The sequence below is a fragment of the Fringilla coelebs genome, assembly GCF_963513975.1.
Source record: "Fringilla coelebs genome assembly, chromosome: 3".
NCBI classification, from domain to species: domain Eukaryota; kingdom Metazoa; phylum Chordata; class Aves; order Passeriformes; family Fringillidae; genus Fringilla; species Fringilla coelebs.
This window is the reverse complement of record NC_140030.1, coordinates 84,337,488-84,354,807: the sequence shown is the minus strand read 5'-3', so window position 1 is coordinate 84,354,807 and position 17,320 is coordinate 84,337,488. Positions and strand designations below refer to the sequence as shown.

The window sequence follows — 17,320 nt, the reverse complement described above, 5'->3', positions numbered from 1 at the left end:
CACAAGACATTTGTCTTAACTTTTGAAGTACAATGCTAATTACATCAGTCAGAGTTGCATATTTGAGGATAAACATGAACACAAATTTTCACTTTGAAGAATATAAGCAGTAAGTGGCTGAGAAAGATATATCGCATTCATAATTTTTACCCACTGGCTGTAAAGAAAGCCTGTGCCTATTTATATTCACTAACTTCAAATTTGAAAAGAAATTAAAATCCAGTAATGGCATAGCATGTTAGTGAAAATATTCAAGTCAAAACCAGACATCTCCAATAAATACATCAATCAAGGATCCTTCTCTCTAGTTAATGTTTTGCATCATTGATTTCAACACCTTAAAAGAAATACTGAGTCGTAAGGCTTCCACCTATGTGAGACTTCAACAGCTGTCCTACATGCAGCAACAATATTAAATCAAATTTCAACAGAAGTGGTAAATTGTTTGAAATTTATGGAAATAAAATCAGCAGCAGTATTTCCCCAAAACTGATACCTATGTTATAACCTTCTGACTGACTGGGCCTATCATCAGAAACTTTTGACAACCGAAAGCATCTCCATCAAAATGAAGCATTATATAAAACACATCTATGGTACCATACAACATTTTACTAATTAACATTAAGACAGGTATTTCCTAGCACTAACTATGGAATAACTGCCAGCACTGACCAAACAATAATAGCTTTGACTAATCACAGTTTACAGAAGACATGATAAGGTTCTGTCACACAGCAAGACAGAAACTGGGAAGGTGACCTAGACACAGTAACTTTTAACTCCTCCAAGTTCAAAAAGGAGGACAATCTACTTCTTCCTTGTTTGTTCCACTTGTAAGAACAGCAGCTACAGTAGTGAATTTCATTCTGACTGATGAGGAAGTTACAATTAGATTAAAAGGTGCTGGATGTGCCCGTCTATAATTAACACGGCACCCATTTAAAATTACAAAATATTTATAAAACATTTTATATACAGATTTTGAACAAATTCATGATTTAAGCAAGAGGGCTTTTTCCTTAAATTCTGGCTGCACTAAGTTAACAGACATTTTTAATCAAGCAGGACTATTTTTGGGTCTTCTTAAATAAAACACCCTCAGACACCAGCTGTTTGAATTTATTCACTCCTTAGAATTATCACACAGCAAGTTTAAAGGAAACAAAATCAATTACTTTTTTTTTTCCCACAGAGAGAATGGTTAAATTATGAAACATCTTCCTGCAGGATATTCTAAGGGTCAAGAGTGCATATGGCCTCACCAATTCATTATGCAAATTTATTGAAAAATAGGTAAGACCTACTAAGCTGTAAATCTATAAAACAGAGGACAACCTTATGTCAGACTGCCAGAAGCAAAGGAGGTATACCAAGATAAGCATCACTGCATGCTTGCTCTGTCCTTATGCTTATTCCCTCAGCATCACTTATCACCCAAATCAGAAATAGGGCTGGATATATCTTTGGTCTGATCCAGAACAGCTGGTTTTCATTAAGTAACAAAATCTCCTTTCTGTTTTGTCTATTCTATTAAGTACTGCAAAAGAAAGCATTGTTTTCACATTCCTAGAAAAGAGCTTATTACAGTTAAAGTATTAAATCCAGTTCATCTGCTTTTACTTCAAGTGCAAATAAGCCCCATTTCACAAGGTAAGCTTCTACAGCAAATGGAAAACTTAGCAAAAATGTGGTACCTTGCAACTGCAGTTGCAAGAGGCAAGAGCTCACTGTAGAAAAGAAGTGGATAAAATTAATACCTTTTTACTTTATTTGATATGTCCTTCTAGTTGCATTATGACTGAGAGAAATCACAATTTATCATTCTTTATCCTGCATATTTTTAATCAAACAGGGAACATGACAAAGCTCAATTCCTCACCACCACTCTCTCCTCAGGCAGAAGTTTGCATTCTCTATCTCATAATTCTCAGTATCATCTAAAATTAGGATCTAAGCAAATAATTTCAGTGCCTCTCCAACATCCCTTATCATACACTGTAGCATTTCGTAAGAAAGTTGTAAATAAATCAATTTCTCATGAGTCTTTGTTTCTCAGTTAAATAATCTGTCACTTCTATTTCTGCAACATACCAACAGATATATTATTACAGCAGTTAGTGCTGGATTTAAATATAAATTGCTTCAAGTTCTTTTACCCAAGAATTTAACAGAGTATTATATAAGTTCATGCATAATATTAAAAATTTAGAATATTAAGGTATTTTTAGTCTTAACTTAAGGGCAAAATAGAGTACACTGTCTCACATAAACTGACAAATTCACTGCTTACTCCAGCATCTGATGCAAAGTGCCAGCCAGTGAAAGCCTGGATAAGGAACTGCATAATCCAAGCCCAGTGAAAACAGATTCTCAGAGGGAAAGATACATATTTCAACAGCTTACTCAAGATTCATTTAGGAACATCTACGTGAGGTTGCAACAACAATTAAAGCAAAATTAGGTTTAGGGAGGCATTATGCATTTGGTGTGATCACCAAAAAAAGTAAAGAAAAGACTAGTCAAAAAAGAGGCTTCTAAATGGCACATATATATAACCATTGTTTGTTTAGAAGCTAAAAGCAAGCTTTGGTGATATACACTCACAAACTCATCATGCTTAAGTTAAATGATTCACCGTTTGATCAAATGTTTAATTTTAGCAAACAAAATTGAGGAAAGAGCCAGATTGGCATGACAAGAATCTGATGATACAAAAGTGACTGGAAAATCCAGACTCAGAAATAAACTCTGAATTGGGCCTGCACAGAATGCTTGGGGCACAGTGTCTCATCACACATATGATGCATGCAGTGTCAAGAAAAGACAGACCAAATGGCAACATCCTGCAAAAGCCCTGCTGGCATGTTCTCAAATAATATTGCTATCAGTTTTAGCTGACTACAGTACCTTATAGCTGCCAGGACTAAGATGAGATGAAACTAATCAAACTGTGTTTTCAATCAACTTCCTGCTGGCTGCCACCATTTCAAGAATGGAATTCATTTGTTTTATGTCTATTAACATATTTCCTTCTTTTCTGGTTCTAAGGCACTAAATGCAGTGGTACGGTATCAGTCTGGACAATAAAAATGATAAGCAGCAGCCACTACAGTACAAATGGAATTGTAAAAGTATTACCCTGTCTGACATACTCTTTTCACAGTATAGACTACACCAGCTTACAAGTCCCTTCTATGCATGCAACCATTTAACAGTAGTATCCCAGCCCTCTGATGGTTTCACTCACAAGTGAATCCTTCATGGAGATATTTAAAAGTCAAAGGGAAATTGCCAACATGTAGGCCATTAAAGAATCAGCCTCGTCTCTAATAAGCAAAAAGGCTTAACTGGACTATAATACATCCAGTAATATTTTCATGTATTTACAAAATCTTCAACCTTGGGGTCATATACACCACAAGGGAAAGGCTTCCAAAATCCAGTAGTTTAGGAAAAAATAAACATCACACGATTCTATAATTCTCTGGTCTGTTAACCAGGAACATAAGAAAGCATTTTTCCAGGTCATAAGAATCAGAAGTTAAATACAGCATATTTTAGATTAAGAAATCTAAGATAACTTGCATACTGAACCCTTTCCAATCTTTGTACATGAAGACTATTCCAATAAATAGTTAGATGGTTCCTAATGACTGAAGTTGAAGATATAAAAATAGGGGAAAAGGGGAGCAAAATATTTCCAAACACTAAGTTGTATGAATTTTTCATAAATAACATGAATACTGATGAGGTTTCCCAATTGAGATTATCTGGGTAAGTGAAATGACTGTAAAATATCATCTCAGTGCTCCATTTTAACTTTTCTCGAGCAGAAATGACAGACTGGAGATTCTAAAAAGAAGGGCAAGTCTGCAGATTTAAGGATGGATTCCATGATCTTCAACAAAAGGCTAGCAAACGTTAGTTGTTGACCTTAAGCAGATGTTTCAGAAGTTCTTAACAGCCTCACTCAAAAGTATCTTCTTTCAGCTGTTCATTTTTCAGTCTCTTAGATCTTGAAACATCAAGAGTTTAGTAGTTTTCTAGTCTCTAGAGATTCTTGAAACCTAGAGGATCTGAATTTCTAATATAAACCCAAGTCTTCTAAAAGAAGAACCCCTCCAACTTCAGTGCAATAGTACATAGTACTTCAATGCAATAGTGCTCCTGTAATCTCTTTGCATGCCATCACTATCAACACGAGTCTCTGGAGCTACTTCTATCCCTGTTCAAACAACGGGCAAGCTTTAGCACAGTAACCCATAGCTTACTTCAATTTTAATAATTCTTTCAGTCTTTTCCTTAATACTTCCTGTCATTGTGGCTTACTGCAGAAAACATGCATCTTACAATGAAGAATCCTGTAAGCATTACATAAAATCAATTGTACAAAAACAAAGGCATCATCTTTTATATTTGGTAAAATCTAAACCTTATTGTTTGACCCCCCCAGACACAAAATTGCTCTGCTGCTTACCTGGCTTGGGCTCACTCAAGAACTGTGAAAGGGTTCTCAACCATTGCACTGACAAGGACCCAAAACATAAGGCAATACTGTTCCTCTACACTTCCTTATTTATAAATTCAATGGAAACTACTACATCAAATTACAAGTTTCATAACTTTTCATAGCTTTAAAAGTACTGGCACTGCTGTTCCAAAACGTGACTTGACAGACATTAAGACGACATGAAAGTCACAGGTAAGATGCTGTCTTAAAACATGTCATAACCCTAGCTCAGATCTAGAGCAGCAGAATTTCAACTTCACACAAATATAAGCCTTTCTGCTCTCATGACTTACTTTCTTCAGAAAGCTGGCATAAAATTGTAACCCCTTAAGAACTCCTGACAATGCAACTTCAATAGAAGGGCATATCTGCACTGATTTACCAGACAATCTGTTCAAGCACTAGCAAGGCCTAGGTAAATAAGGTCATGTAGTCACTTAGGCTTTTTCAGGACTGAAAAGTATAGCAATCAACTCTGGAAACTGACAGGACCATTTTTTAAAGTGGAAAAATTGATATTTATTTTGTCACTGGGTATTGAAATGCACCTGGCAGACACTTAAAGAGACTGAAAAACAGGCTAATTAATTCACTGTATTAGGGGGAAAAGTGAGGGTTTTGTTTCCCACTGCTGTCTTTCAGAATTATCATACAAAAAACACCCCTGCACGGATGGCACTCTGAATAGGAAAAAAAAGGGGGAGGGCAAAAAAATATCATTTGATATCTGCTTGTGCAAGGGAAGCATGTTTAAAAAAATCAGCTTTAAAGGCAATGGTTTTTCTTGAGAGCCTCCTGTAACCATTAAGCAGATCCTTGAACACAAAGCACCAGATTTTCTTCTCATTATCAAAACATGCTGAACTAGCCAAGAAGTTGAGCCCAAAGAAAAAGTTCACTTTCAACTTTCTATGATTCTCCCATAAGTATCATGTTACAGAAGTCAGTGCACTGCATTAGAGATAGCAAAAACTTGTTCTCCACTACTTTACAAAAAATATCAGACCCAAATATGGGAGCCTAGCAAAACAAAAAAAAAACAAATAATTTACTGTTTATTTATAATCTGTCTTGCAAGATCACTCCCAACAGGGCCATGGCATTTGTTGCAATTCAGGCTTCTGTCAATACTAAAAAATGGGATTTCATTTAAAATCCTGCCACTTCAATGAACCAACCAAACGTACAGTGACATCACTAAATCACTCTTATTGCATCTTTTTTCTCTCAGCCTCCACTTCCCCAGAGTGCCCTAAATTGCATGACATAAATCCCAAGAAGGTACAATCACAGACAAGTGTAAATCTCAGATGGGCCCTCAAAAGTCTATTTAGTCACATACTCTATGAATTTTCCATAAATAAGAACATTAGGGACTAATGTTGCTGTGATAGACACTAAAGACATTTTAATACGATCTGTATCTACTAGAACACCATCTCCCATGGTACAAGTGATTTTTTTTAAAAAATCAGCAACGGAAATATCTTCAACGGACACGACCCTAGAGGTGGTAGTTTAGGAAGGAACAGATTTACTTTTTTTTTTCACCTTTGGCAAACCGGCATGACCCCTACTTCCTTCTTCCTAAAAGGGTATCAGCAAGCAGCTAACAAGGGCCTTATCTATTATGAACCACTTCGCTTTCATAAGGTGCAGAAAGAAGTATGTTTTTGTCCTCAGCCTTTTTTCCTCATTAGTTATGCTGCCCTGCGTGAATCGCAGCGACAGCTCCCGGTTCCCGGGCACAGGGCAGGGATATGTCAGGGACGCCCGTCAGGGCACCCAGGGGCCCTCATTACTCATCTGCGCCTTTGAGGAGCTAAAGGCAGGCCCCGGAGCGCAGCCCGCAGCCCCAGAGGAGGGGCGGCCTCTCCAGGAAACCTGCGTGCCTGGGGAAGCGGTCAGGCCTCCCCCGCCGGGCTGCCGGGAAGGCCGCGGTGTCCGGGCGGCGGGGGGGCCGCGGGCGGCTTCGGCACCCCCTCCCCCTCCGCGCCCGGGGGCAGCGCAGCCGCCTCCCCCCGGGGCACCCGCTGCCTCTTCGCCAGCGGCCGCAGCCGACACCGCAGTCCAGGCCCCCCGGGACCCGGCACCCACAGGCACGGAGACATCCCTCTTCCGAAGGGGGGGGGAGTCCCCGCGGCCCGCCCGGCAGGGGCCCGGGGCCGCCCCCTCCCCGTGGCGAGCTGCGGGCTCGGGGCCCGCGACCGCCGGCGCCGGGGGTTACGACCTGGCCCGTTCCCCCCCCCACCCGGCCGCGGCCCCCCGCCGCCTCGCCCTTCGCCTGGCCGCCCGCCCCCCTCCGTCCCTCCCCGCCCCAGCCCAGCCCCGGGCCCGGCTCACCCCCAGAAGCCGCAGGGGCAGCGCGGGGGCAGGCTGGGCGCCTTGCTGCGCTCGCTGCCGGCGTCTCCCATGGTGGCGCCGGGGCGCGGGGCGGCGGCGGGCGGGGGGCGCGCGGCTCCCGGCCGGGATTCCAGGCCGGTCAGCTGGAGCCGGGCGGCACCACTGGGGAGGCGGCGGAGGGGAGGGCGCGGGGGGGTCCGGCCGCACCCTGCCGATGGGGCGGGCAGGGGAGCGGAGACGCGGCGGCACGAGGACGCGGAGCTCCGTGCGACGGCGCCGCCCGCCCACCGGTGCCGGTGACCGCCCCGGTGCCACAGCGGCGCGCGCCCGCCCTCCCCGGAGCGCCGCTCGGCCCCTCGCGCAACAATGCGTGCCCCCCTCCGGCACCGTGGCTCCCCCCGTCCTGAGCGCGATGGTTTCGTCAGGCCACCGAATCAGCTGGGAGCGGCATGTACCACAGCACATCCCCGGGGGAAGTTGGGGCGGATCGCGTGCGGGAACTGGGTGAGAAGCGAGTTTGGAGGGCACCCATAGGCTCGAGAAGAGAACAGGATTCTCAATAACAAGTCCCAGGCGGGGCTGAGGTCCGCAGAGCTGCCTGGAGCCGCTTCCCTCTTTTGCCTCTACCCATACGTTGGGCACACAGTGGTACAGCCAGGGACGGCCGGCGGGGTGGGGGGGAAATGCCGGTGCCGCTCGTACATGCGCAGACGAGCTCCTGACGCGGAAGTCTGTTGGAGGGAGCGGGTCCCGGGGGGCCGCGCCGGGCCCGTCCCGGGCTGCCGCTCCCGCTGTGCCGGGACCTGCTTCGCCGAGGGGGGCTATTCAGTATCTTTCACTTGTCCTGCTCGCTGCCAGCGCGGTGTGCCGGGGCCGGGCCGGCTGTGCGCGCTCGGGAGCTCTCCCCGGAGGGTGGGCGGCTCTGGGGAGCTCCGGTGCCGTGCAGGGTGAGGACAGGGACTTGTTCCCTTTGGGCTCCGCTTGGCGAGAGGTCTGGAGGGCCCCGAGGGCGACGCTTGGCCTTCTGTTTGTCATCTTAGCCTGTAGATGTTCGTCCTCGGTTCCCTCAGTGTGAACTAAAGCCGTGTACGTGTTTGACGTACTCAGGGTTCTCCTCTCTGCCTGTGGCGAACACCAGCAGCTGCGTGAGGACACGGAGCTGTGGGCTGGCCGCAGCCGGGAGAAGGCAGGCCGCACCGGCCCCGTTCTCTGGGACCTGCAAGAGGTAAGGGATGGCAGGGAGGGAAGAGCACAGCTGGCACGGCCGTTACTGCCTGCCGCCCTTTGACGGACAGGAAAGGAGAGGGGAATTTCCAGCGCCTGGACGTGGGGGCTGAGTAATGGGGATTGTACTCTGGTTTAGCCAATAGTATTGAGCAAGTTACCGCCTTGCACTCTCTGTACCTTGGCTTTGTCTGTGAAATGGAAATAGTGCTGACCACCCCACCCCCTCCCTGCCAGAAATTTCAGATCTGAGTGGGAAATGTGTGGGAAAATACTGGTGGGGCATTAATGAAGGGGGAATTTTGATTTATTCCTGACTGCTGTTGCCTGTCTTATACTTTGATTTTTGCTTTGCACTTAAAACCAAGGTTATTAAACTTTGAAAATAATAAACATTCTTAACAAACTTCAGAGTATGTGCATCTTTGTGAACAACTAATTAATTCTGACAAAGATATTATGGCTTTGGTATTAAGCTTCCTAAAGCATTTTCTGTCAAATTAATTAATGACAGAAAAAAAGCAATAACGAAGTACATATACACACATGCTTAAAACTTCTTAATAAAAAGTTGGAATTTAATTGAAATCATGTAAACAAGACTTCTTGTGAAAAGGCTGGTTCGTGACAGTTTATTAATGGTGGAGATTTTTTCAAACCATTCTAGTCTGAGGTTGCCTGACTCCCAACTGATGCAACTCTCTGCGCTGTCTGAAGTGTCTGTGGCTGCAAACCACCCTGTGCACTGACCAGCACCAGGGCTGTCCCTTGGCAAAGCTCTCTGAGGACAAAGCTGAGCTGCCGAGGCAACACTGCTGAGGGTACCAAGAGAAGCGAGTATGTGCAAAAAAAGTGTCCTAGGCCTTGTTAACTCTGCCCTTAAAGCCACTAAGTCAGCTGGAAACTGAAATGATCTCTTTTGTGCTGGTTACCTGCACTGCTACCAGAGGCTGTAAACTCCCCTCAGATAAGGAGTGGCTTCTTAAAGATGATCTAATAGGCTTTATGTGTATACTTGCTATTAAGGTAAGCTCATATACTGAGTTAGCTTTCAGCTGTTACAAATGTGCAGAAGCAGTCTCTCTGCTCAGTACTTCTGCATCACTTCAAATAAGCCTTGGCTTTCATCACCTGGAGGGAGCCTAGAAGAAAGGTGGAGTCTGTTTACATGGGCATGTAGGGACAAGGACAAGGGGGAATGGCTTTAAACTGACAGTGGATTTAGATTAGACAGTACGAAAAGAATATTTAACTGTGAGGGTGGTGTGGCACTGGAACAGGCTGCCTAGAGAAACTGTGGATGCTCCATCCCTGAGTGTGTTTGAGGCCAGCTTGGATGGGCCTCTGAGCAGCTTGGTCTAGTGGAATGTGTCCCTGCCTGTGGCAGGGGGATTGGAATTAGATGGAATTGGATGATCTCTCTTTAAGTCCCTTCCAACCCAGGCCATTCTATAATTTTGGAAAGTGATGTTGGAATTATGTCAAAATTCCATTTTTCCAAGCAGTTCACCCTGCAAGGGTGTGGTACTTCACTCTGAAGTTAAACACAAGAAAAACATGAATTTAGGGACAATGATGTAACACAAAGCAAACACTTATTAAGCATGCTGCCAGTGAAGATACACAAACAACTAATTGGCTGCTACTAATGCCCTAAGGAAGAATAATCTCAGGGACACACATGATAGGCTTCAGGATTATAGGGCAGTTGAATACTATGGGATCCAGAAGAGGGGAGCATGTGCTTTGATTTCATGCCATGTTTATAATAATGTATTTGGCCTTTTTTATTTTTAAGTATGACCTTTGCGACACTGGTTTTGTATATTTGTGATATTTCCTATTTGTCTAGACAACAGAAAAATACCAATGTATCAATTCAGCATTGTTTCCTGAAAATTGTAAAATCTGTACCTGTTTTTCTAAACCCTTTACTGTTTTGATTTGTGTCATGTGCCTGCTAATCACATCCATCCATTTGCAACCACCAGAAAGTGTTTTTGTGTTGAAATGTGGCAGCAAGGGGAAGTACGGCTGAGTGACGCTTCTTTAGAGGCTGGCAAGGAGAAAACTGGTTCAGCTGATCTAAAATTAATGCTGTCATGAACAGGGCATTGCAGCCTCCATTCAGATCCAACCTCCAATAGACCTGCTCTTGAGCCAGGCCTCTGGCCCCTGAGGAGTTTCAGTGCTGACATTTTCTCTAGCTTTTTTGATCCAGAGTCCAGGCCCTGGATGCTTTCTCAATAATGTACAAGCATCCACAGACAAATAGATGAACAGCACTTAGGAAATGCATAGAGGGATAGGTAGCATATTAGTTGGTTCCAGGGCTGGGAATATTCATATGCAGAAAGTTATCAAATGGTCCAGATACAGCAAAGCATGTTTCAGCCTCTGGGAGCAAACATGCATTGTAAACATGCGTTAGGTGGGGGGGAAACCTCCTGAGTGATGGGAAGGTAATTTGGAGAAGAGTGATGCCTGGAATAGTGAGCAACAGTTTAAGTACATAACAAGAGAAACAGCTCATGCTGTTTTAGTTCTGCGCATCTGAATGCATGAAAGAGATGTAGAAGGTGCTAATCCTTTTTAATGAGTGACCTTGCTGCTATTCTCCAGGCATATTTTTGCAGACAATTCAGAGAATACAGAGAAAAGCAGCCAAAATACAGGCTGCAGATGCTGAAATACTTGAAAAATCTAATGTTTACTGTCTGGCTATTTGGGGAGAGATTATAATCATTTATTCTTACTTAAAATTGTCACTAAAAACAGAAGGTATTTGCTAGCAGGACACACAGAATTTAGTATAAAATAGAAACATGTCTCTAAGGAGATAAATACTTAGGACATATGCAGAAAGTGTTCTCATGGTAAAGTCTGATTTTAACCTCTCACTGAGGTTCATTTCTAGCTCTTTCTCAGCAGGACCCCATTGCAGGATTAGATGAGGTAATAGACCTCACAGAATCAGGAGGCACAACTCCACCAAATTTAGAAGCATCAATTAAATACCATTGTTTCTCAAGTGCTCCCTTTTTTTTCCTCACTATTTTAGAAAAGTTTTTACCTGTATATAATCAGAACATTTGGGGGTGGTTTATTTTAGTATAAACATGATTGCCTGACTGAAATACATGTGCACTACCATAAAGTGGAGCAGGTGGAGAATGTCACAAGTATTGTACATCTTCCTTCTCATCTTGAGATCTAAATTACCATGAAATGATAAAAGTGACTCATGATGCCAGTCTGTTTGAGAGACTCTTGAACTGATTGAAATAATCACCACTTTTTAATTCCTCTTCAGTAGGCAGATATTCTTAGTGAAGTCTTTTCTTTTGGAAGATCATTCTTGTTAAAACCTGTACTGAGGCTGCGAAATAAAATGAGCATGTGGGAAAGGGCAGTGGAGAGGACACGTCTGAGCTCTAACCATAGCAAACAACAAAAGTGAACAATTATGATGATTCACTAGAGCCCAGGGCATGGACTGCAGACCATGAAGGCGTTAACCTGCAGCAAGTCAGCAACATAGATCTGATCCCAGAAAAAGTAACTGATCCATGCCAAAGGCTGGCTGAATCGGGACTGAGGCTGCCAGGCTTGCAAGTGCCTGCTCTTAGTTGCATAGCTCACCTCATTTTCTCCATTTGAAACGCATACATTGGGTTTTGTATGCACCTGGCCTGGCAGGGTGTGATCCAGCTGAATGCCTCAGCCTTTGCTTACTCATTTAGTTTAAGTTAGGGTGTCAGAGCAAGCTGGCTGAAGAGAGAAATGTCCGCACCTTAGCCTCTGGCTTGGCCGCAGTGAATCCAGCTCAGTTTTCTTTGCTGCTCCAAGGAAGTCTCCAGATTAAAGAAAGCAAGCTGAGCTCATCTTGGCTCTCAACATTGCTTGTGTTGACAAAGCAAAAAAATAAAAAAATCGAAATATCAGCCATGAATTATCAATTTATGAGTCATGCAGATTAGGAGGTTTTTGTTGCTGTGTCTTTTTAAAACCTAAAACATAAGCTTGAAAACTAAAGGACAAGTTTAAATAGTTACTACACAGAATTTGGAGTTGGGACTTTGACATTCTTCTTCTGGTTATTTTAAGTGTCTCTGTGCCTCAGTTTCATTTTCTCAAATGAAAACAATAATCTCATGAGCACTCTGGTAAAAGGGTCTTTATTGGATGGTGGTTTTAGAAATGAAAAACTGCTGCTGTTGCTATTACTGTGACTAAGAGAGTGCCATTTCTTTGCAATTAATGGCTGGATGGAAGGTCCAAGGTTAAAGAGAAAATTCTTAACCAGTTGCAATTTGCATTATTATGACTAACCCAGAGGCAATTAATAATACTTCTATTTTTTTCGAACATGTATTTCTTCCCCTTCCTGCCTCTTATGTAATCTAGGGCACTTGGAAAAAAGCAAAGATGGAAAAATTGGAGTGCAATTAAACAAACATTCTAGGCTAGTCTAAAAATGCCAGATAATGTTTTTCAAATTAAAAAAAATCAGAATATTAGACGTGATTTAGTAGAAGGAGTGAGAATGCCTAGAAAACAAAATTGAGTAGTGACTTCATACAGTATGGTGACAGCAACTAATACTGAAACCACTCACACAAAAATAAACCTGCAGATGTTAAAAGGCGTGTGGATGTGGTACTTTGGGACATGGCTTAGCAGCGGTACTGGGTTGATGGTTGAACACAATGATCTTAAAGTTCTTTTCCAACCTAAATGATGCAATGGTTCTATGTTTGTATAAGTGAGACTTTCATTATTATTAGAGACTTAAGAATCTGTAATGATGCGGGATTTGTCCTAGGCATTTCCTGGTGCTGGATGGCAGACTCAGCAAAGACCAGTCTTAGCCTTTGAATGTTCTTTTTAGCAAATGATCTCCAGTACTTGTTAAAAGGAAAAGAAAAAAAAAAGTAAGCATTGTGACAGCAATTTTACCAGGAGGAAAGCAGCTTTGGAAAGTGAAACATGCTGCCTTGGGTCACACAAGAAGGCACCTGCAGGTCTAGTAATAGCATTCTCATTGCTCAACTCCCAATATAGCAACCGATGCAGAGTCTGTGCTGTCTTTCAGAGCTCTTGCCTTGGGTGCTCCTATAAGTACGTCCCAGGACCTGCTTCCTCTGCCACAGTGTCCAGGTTTGCTTAACTGTGGTATCTCACATCATTGCTGCAGCTACTTGGTTTATAAATTGCAGGGATAAAAATTAATAAAGCACTATACATGTCCTTCCATTTGAAAAAGCAGCTTAGGCCAAAAGAATATGGTTAAATGGAAAGGTAGAATATTAGTAATATTTATTTATTTTTTCAGTTTTCTTTACCTGTCTTCAGGAATTTCCTAATGCCTTGTGCAAAGGGATCTTGTCTGCACCTATGTCTTCTGGGTCCTACTGCAACACAGATAAAGAAGCATTATAAAACTCTCATCTTGTATAAATACGAAAAAGTTCACCTTCATTAGATTGGAAGGTGCCTGCCCCTGGTAATCTGTTTGAATATAAGCTATTTCTGCTCTTTCCTCCACTGCTCTGAAGATGTCAGCCCCAGGGACGCAGCAACTGAACATATTTCTTGGCACCTCAATAGGTTTATTAATTCTCTGACTTCTGACCTGGTGTTTCTGAGCACAGCTGAGATGCGCAGTAATTCCCTCATAAACACTCCAGTGTCAGGGAGGCTTAATTGCTTGGCGTCACCAGAAAGTGTTTGGTAGTTCAATGACAAAAGGTCTTAGAGAACGTGAAATGAGAGCTGACAGTTCTCCCTTGCTGCCTCTGCCTGTTCCCCTCCATAATGTATCCAGCATTTAGCTTTTTCAGGGCTGTGGCACCAACGTTAGCAGAGCAAACCCTGATCCTGCCGTTTATGGTATCCATGTGATCACAGCAAGATCAGAAGTTAGAAGTCATAAGTGCCGCTTGGGTAATTTTGTAAACAGCAGCAGCACCAATTTCTTTTACAGCAAGGAAAAAAAAAATACATTGCAACTGGAAATGAAGAGCATACAGAGCAGCTGTTTCAAATTTGTCTGATGCTGTTATAAAACAAGTTTAAAGTGTTAACAGTTGTACCCATGGCACAGTTTCCCCTGCTGTGTGCACACTGACAGCTTTCCTTTATGCCATGTAACTGAGCTACCACATTTGTGCTCAGTTCCCTTGCTGTTCCTCTGAGATGCATTTCTCCTGCTGTGGGCTGGAAATGACTGGGCAGAATCTTGGATTTGCAGGAATGCTGTGCAGCCAGCCACAGCTATCATGCCATACAGCAGCATCTGCTGGGCTGACCAGGGCTTGTGGTGGTCCTCAAACCTTCTGCCCATCCTGTTAAATGTGTGTCACCTTCTGACTCCAGGTGGGGAGTCACACCTTCAGAGAGCCCCAAGTGTTTCACACTCTGCCTGTCACATCAAGGTGATGGCAAGATAGAAGCAGGAAAGGTTGGAAGAGGTGGGGGCCCTGATCAGCTTAGTGCTCCCCAGGCCGGAACAGCAGCCACTGGCCTTGAATAGATACTGAAGAGAAGGCAAATTGTGAGGGGCTGCTGGAGAATCCTGTCCTGCCTCTTGCAGTAACTTACCTGGGGCAGTGTGCTCTACTCTCCTCTCCGTGGGCTGAAAACACTGAGATCTGAAGGAGCCTTCACCCAAAGAGCAGAAGTGCTACTCCAGTTTGGACGAGCTGGAGTATTTGCCAGAGAGTGAGGAAATGGTGCTCGTTGAAGGTAAGGAGAATGCTGAGGCTTTGAATTTTCCTTAGAAGCTCAGCAGGGGATTTCTTTACCCCCCTCTGTCAAGCTGCAAAGCATTTCACTCTAGCAGACTACTGCTAAAGCCAGGATACCACATTTTGTTTCTGTCAGTCAAGAAATTTGAGGAGTACCTAGACAGCAAAGCAACAGATAAGAAATCCAAGCAGCAAGCCATGAGAGGGTGGTTTCCAGGGAACCAAGGGAGTTAGAGTCTGGAAGTGAAGCAGTAGTTAGGGAGATGCTTCTGACAAGATACCAACTATGGTGACAAACCTTGGCCCAGCTGCAAAAGAAAGAAATTGATCTGCACAACAACATTGTAGTTGGGACAGAAAGTGGAGAGCAGTCTGGATGAGAGACAGGCTGCAGCACCTGAACTTCATGACCACAAGCTCCAGTGGGAGCAGCTGGGAAACTCCAGCTGCTGATCCTTACTCTGCTCCTGCACAACTCTGTCGATGGTACCAGCAGTGCAAAAAGAGGAATGGTCTGCATGGCGTGGGGCCACTGCTGGGTGGAGGCAGGGAGATGCTATCTCCCCACAGTACAAGGAGCAGCCATCCTTTTCCTACCCAGAGCAGTAGGCATGGCAAGCCTTGTCCCAAAGTCTTTGGGACTCTCCATCCCAGATTTCATAGCCTGTAACACACCAAGTACATTGGTGGCCCCAGAGTCACACGGCTACTGTGAAAGGGAAGATTTCTTAAGAGCAGGTGGGAGGGAAAGTGGCTGTCAGTGTTTGTGATGGGTGAGGGAGGTAGAGGTCTTGGAGTGAGGAGAGGAGATGGAAATGGGCTCACTGCAGCTTCTTCACTTTCTGAAGGTCAGCTTACCATTCAAATGCATCTTCGACTTCAGCAGTGAGTCTGGCCTGTATGGGCTCCAAATGTGTGGATTTGTGGGATAAATTGAGGGTGTGAGTGGAGTAAGAATCTGGCTAGAAGACCAGTGCAAATGCCTACACTCAGGTGTGGAGCCAAGTGCTGGCACAGGAATGAAACACTGGGTGATCCTGTATGTCTAAACTATGCAGGACAGAAAGAATAAATCACTGTTGGGGTTTGCATATCCGTTTCAGGAAGATTATTGCATTTTACAAAAAACTTTTCAACAGAAGAACAGCTTACAGGGTACATCTTGAAGGCTGCTGAAAGGACGAGGTGGAACATGGGGCAGGTCAGCGGTTAACGAGCTGAAAATAGTTCAGTGAAATATCACAGGGAGAAACCATAGCAATAGAGAAAGGAGTAACAGGAGGATAGGAAAGAAGAAGTTATCAGTGAGGACTTAGCAAGCATTACAAAAATGGAGAGACTTCTGAGCAGGGATCCTCCAGCCCTTACTTGTCACAATTAGCCTCCTGAAGCTTGTCTGTGTTGCTGGGACTGTCACTTGTGTTACCTGCCGAGTTTATTAATTTCTTTATTAACCCCCCCAGCAGTGGTTAACATGAGAGGTTTAAGAAGACCAAGGGAAAAGCTGTCAGAGTGGCTTTGTCTGTAATGACTTCTATTTCTGAAAAAATGTGACAGTTCAGCACCTCAAAATAGGATCTGGGACAAGCTGCTTTGTTTTCCAATTCTGTTATCCACATTCAAGGCTGGATAAAGACTGTGTCAGCGCAGGCCTAATCATTTCACTAAGGAAGAAAGCTTTCTGCTGTCCTGATCAAAGAAAATCTTGAAAATCTTCCTATTCAGGAACTTCTACTACCTTTTGAAGGCAATTTATAGACAACAACTCTGAGGTGTGAGCTGCCTGTGCTTATTAGTGAAGTACTGTTGTTACCGATTTTGATTACCAAGTAAGCTCATTCACTTCTGGGATCAGTCCTTCAGGAGCATGACTGGGAGTAGGTGTTGATAGCCATTACTCACTCTCAGAGGTGCCTCTCTGCATTTCTGGGATGGGCCCATCACCTCCCTACTTCCAGAAGGCCACACACAGTGACTCTCTCACACTTTCGGCAATGCTGATTTACTGCAGAGATAGTTGCTCTCACACTCGGGCCCTTGGCTGTGCTGGGTAAAATGGCTTCAGCAACCAGGCAAGGGAGGCTGTACTGCTGAAACTGAAAGCTGGGTATCTCTTTTTAAAGAAAAGCAGACTGCATTGCTCTGGTCCCAGAAGTTAAATGCTGAAATCTAAGTACCTGGGAGCCAGTGGTTTTTATATTTTGAGCTGCTGCTAGTGCACACATCTGGTGCACTGAAGGCATGGCCATGCTGCTAGCAAAGCCCACTGGAAACAGCTCATCTTTACTGGAACACAGTGCATCACATAACATCTATGAGATCAGGAGACGTCTCCAGTCAGGAGTTCAAAGCTTTGCTACACATGCCTGGGCAACAGATTTCAGCACCTGTTGACTGATCATCACATGAATGAATAGGGAGAGCTAGCTGGCAGCTGTTGGACATTCATCCTGCTTGTGAATATCAGAGCTTTTTGCAAGTTTGCTCTCTG

General features: G+C 43.9%; 1 protein-coding gene across 1 annotated transcript in view; it reads right to left on the bottom strand.

The window, feature by feature from the left end:
* ZFAND3 (zinc finger AN1-type containing 3) overlaps window positions 1-7,183 on the bottom strand; it is a 137,978-nt gene extending 130,795 nt beyond the window's left edge. Inside the window, exon 1 of the mRNA XM_084202814.1 lies at window positions 6,857-7,183. Within this exon, the coding sequence (XP_084058940.1) occupies window positions 6,857-6,927 (71 nt within the window). The 5' untranslated portion in view covers window positions 6,928-7,183. The remainder of the gene's footprint in view (window positions 1-6,856) is intronic.
* Between the last annotated feature and the right edge of the window lie 10,137 nt (window positions 7,184-17,320).